Here is a 2,541-nt window from a genome sequence, read left to right as displayed (position 1 = left end):
CTCTCTCTCTCTCTCTCTCTCTCTCTCTCTCTCTCTCTTTCTCACCTGAACTCTGCAGCAGACTCTCTCTCTCTCTCTCTCTCTCTCTCTCTCTCTCTCTCTCTCTCTCTCTCTTTCTCACCTGAACTCTGCAGCAGACTCTCTCTCTCTCTCGCTCTCTCTCTCTCTCTCTCTCTCTCTCTCTCTCTCTCTCACCTGAACTCTGCAGCAGACTCTCCCTCTCTCTCTCTCTCTCTCTCTCTCTCTCACCTGAACTCTGCAGCAGACTCTCTCTCTCTCTCTCTCTCTCTCCGCTCTCTCTCTCTCTCACCTGAACTCTGCAGCAGACTCTCTCTCTCTCTCTCTCTCTCTCTCTCTCTCTCTCTCTCACCTGAACTCTGCAGCAGACTCTCTCTCTCTCTCTCTCTCTCTCTCTCTCTCTCTCTCTCTCTCTCTCACCTGAACTCTGCAGCAGACTCTCTCTCTCTCTCTCTCTCTCTCTCTCTCTCTCTCTCTCTCTCTCTCTCTCTCTCTCTCTCTCTCACCTGAACTCTGCAGCAGACTCTCTCTCTCTCTCTCTCTCTCTCTCTCTCTCTCTCACCTGAACTCTGCAGCAGACTCTCTCTCTCTCTCTCTCTCTCTCTCTCTCTCTCTCTCTCTCTCTCTCTCTCTCTCTCTCTCTCTTTCTCACCTGAACTCTGCAGCAGACTCTCTCTCTCTCTCTCTCTCTCTCTCTCTCTCTCTCTCTCTCTCTTTCTCACCTGAACTCTGCAGCAGACTCTCCCTTGAGTCCGTAGAATCCAGCAGATAAGGTGAGCAGCCAGTAGGGCACGAACGCGCCGTGCTCACACTCCAGGTAGGGCGCAGACCATTTGATCTGCTTTTTCTCCAAAAGGTAACTTCTCTTGGAGCTCGCGGCCTCTGGGCCATGTGGGGTCCCTCTGAACAAATGCGGTCTCTTCCCGTCCCTGAACTCATTAAACCACTCGGCCTCCGGGCGCCTGCTCGCCAGGTGGCGGTGGACAGAGGTGGACAGGTCCTGCAGCACCACCTCCTTCTCGGTTCTGGTCGCCTGGAGGAAAACGTGGGGACCCGGCGTCGGCGCATCAGTGTGGAAGGTCAGCACCGCTCTGTGGATTTTGGGGTCCCCTTCGAGGATGCTCTGAACTAGCGCGTGGTACCAGTGGATGTCCCTGCGGAGGGTTTGCTCCCGGGACTTATTAGTCTGCAGGATCATATTCAGGAAGTTTGTGGCGTGCGCAACAGTGTCCAGGATGCTGTGCAGGGAGTAATGGGAGGCGACATGCAGGCCGCCTCGCAGGCTCCTCAGTTCGTACCTCCGCGAACAGTTCACCTCCTTCAAGGCTGAGGAGTCTCCGGTGTGCAGGAACGCGGTCACCACCCTCGGAAGATCCTCCTCGATTTTGTGCGCCACCACCGCGCGCTCGGTGACAGCTGGCACGGAGAAATAAGTCGGCTGGAGAGGCGGCTCCCTGTGGATGTTTTGGGTGCTGAAGATGGCTGGATTCCTCTCGTCTCTGTCATCCTCTGACCAGTCCACATAACCGTAATTCGAGCCCAAAACCAACCCCGTTTGCAGGAGCAACGGCACGACCAGAAGCGCCATCGTGCTTCTTCACAGACACGCAGAGCAAAGTGCGAGTGAGGCAGCAAGACTCAAACCCATTTCTTTCTCCATCTTAACCGGATTAGGAACAATTCAAAAGCGTCCGCCTACGAACATCCCGAACGACCAAATCGGCGCTTAAACGGCGCATTGAGGAGAAAACGCGTTGCGCTTCTCCTTTCCGTTAGTGCCAAACCGAAAAGCGCGGACTTTTCTTTTATTCTTCTCTCGATCTGTAAAACATATCTTATGAAAAGCTGACGAGCAGCTGCCGACACACCTCCAGCCTTCCAAAAGCATTCACGCCTCTCAGTCCGTAATCCGCTGACACGATGGCGCGTGCGGTCGCTCCTCCACGGAGCAATCGGTGATGGGCAACGCAGCAAATTGCTCTTGAAGTTCCGTATCTCCCAATAAAACCCTAATGGACCACTGAAAGTGTCGCCCTCTCCCGTGCGCTTTTTTCTTACTGCCAGACCGCCGGAGGTGGGCGGAGCGTGTGAACGACGGGAGCTGTCCGGTGATAAAAGTAAAAGCGAGGGAGAAGGTGGTGAAAGGCTGAGAAGAATCTGATCGCATCTAAAACTACAATAGAATAGATGGTAATGCTGACGTGAAAAAGGAATTACGAACAGATAAGACATTATACAGCAACCTGATTAACCTAGAATGACACGCAGAGAGCGCATTCCTCAGCCAATTACGGCCAGAGTGGAGCATCAGTCTTTGTGACGACATAAGGAGAGCATGTAAATGAAAGGGATTGAAGTTACACACACGCACAGACGTACACAGAGGCCACATGGCTATTATATAGATGATTTACCGCCCCCTGCTGGAATGGCTGCGTGAGTCCAGAATTTAATTATCAACATCCATTGTTCACCGTTGTTACCTAGTATCCCTGATTTCTCCAAAAATATTAGTCCTATCAA

The 2,541-nt window shown here is 52.7% G+C and overlaps 1 protein-coding gene across 1 annotated transcript in view; it reads right to left on the bottom strand.

Annotated features, from left to right (window-relative positions):
- The window catches only part of gpr158b (G protein-coupled receptor 158b), a 246,658-nt gene extending 244,920 nt beyond the window's left edge, over positions 1–1,738 (bottom strand). Inside the window, exon 1 of the mRNA XM_034182769.1 lies at positions 741–1,738. Within this exon, the coding sequence (XP_034038660.1) occupies positions 741–1,606 (866 nt within the window). The 5' untranslated portion in view covers positions 1,607–1,738. The remainder of the gene's footprint in view (positions 1–740) is intronic.
- Positions 1,739–2,541: the final 803 nt, after the last annotated feature.

Source organism: Thalassophryne amazonica, chromosome 12 (genome assembly GCF_902500255.1).
Source record: "Thalassophryne amazonica chromosome 12, fThaAma1.1, whole genome shotgun sequence".
Classification (NCBI taxonomy): domain Eukaryota; kingdom Metazoa; phylum Chordata; class Actinopteri; order Batrachoidiformes; family Batrachoididae; genus Thalassophryne; species Thalassophryne amazonica.
This window is presented reverse-complemented; position numbering and strand designations above follow the sequence as displayed.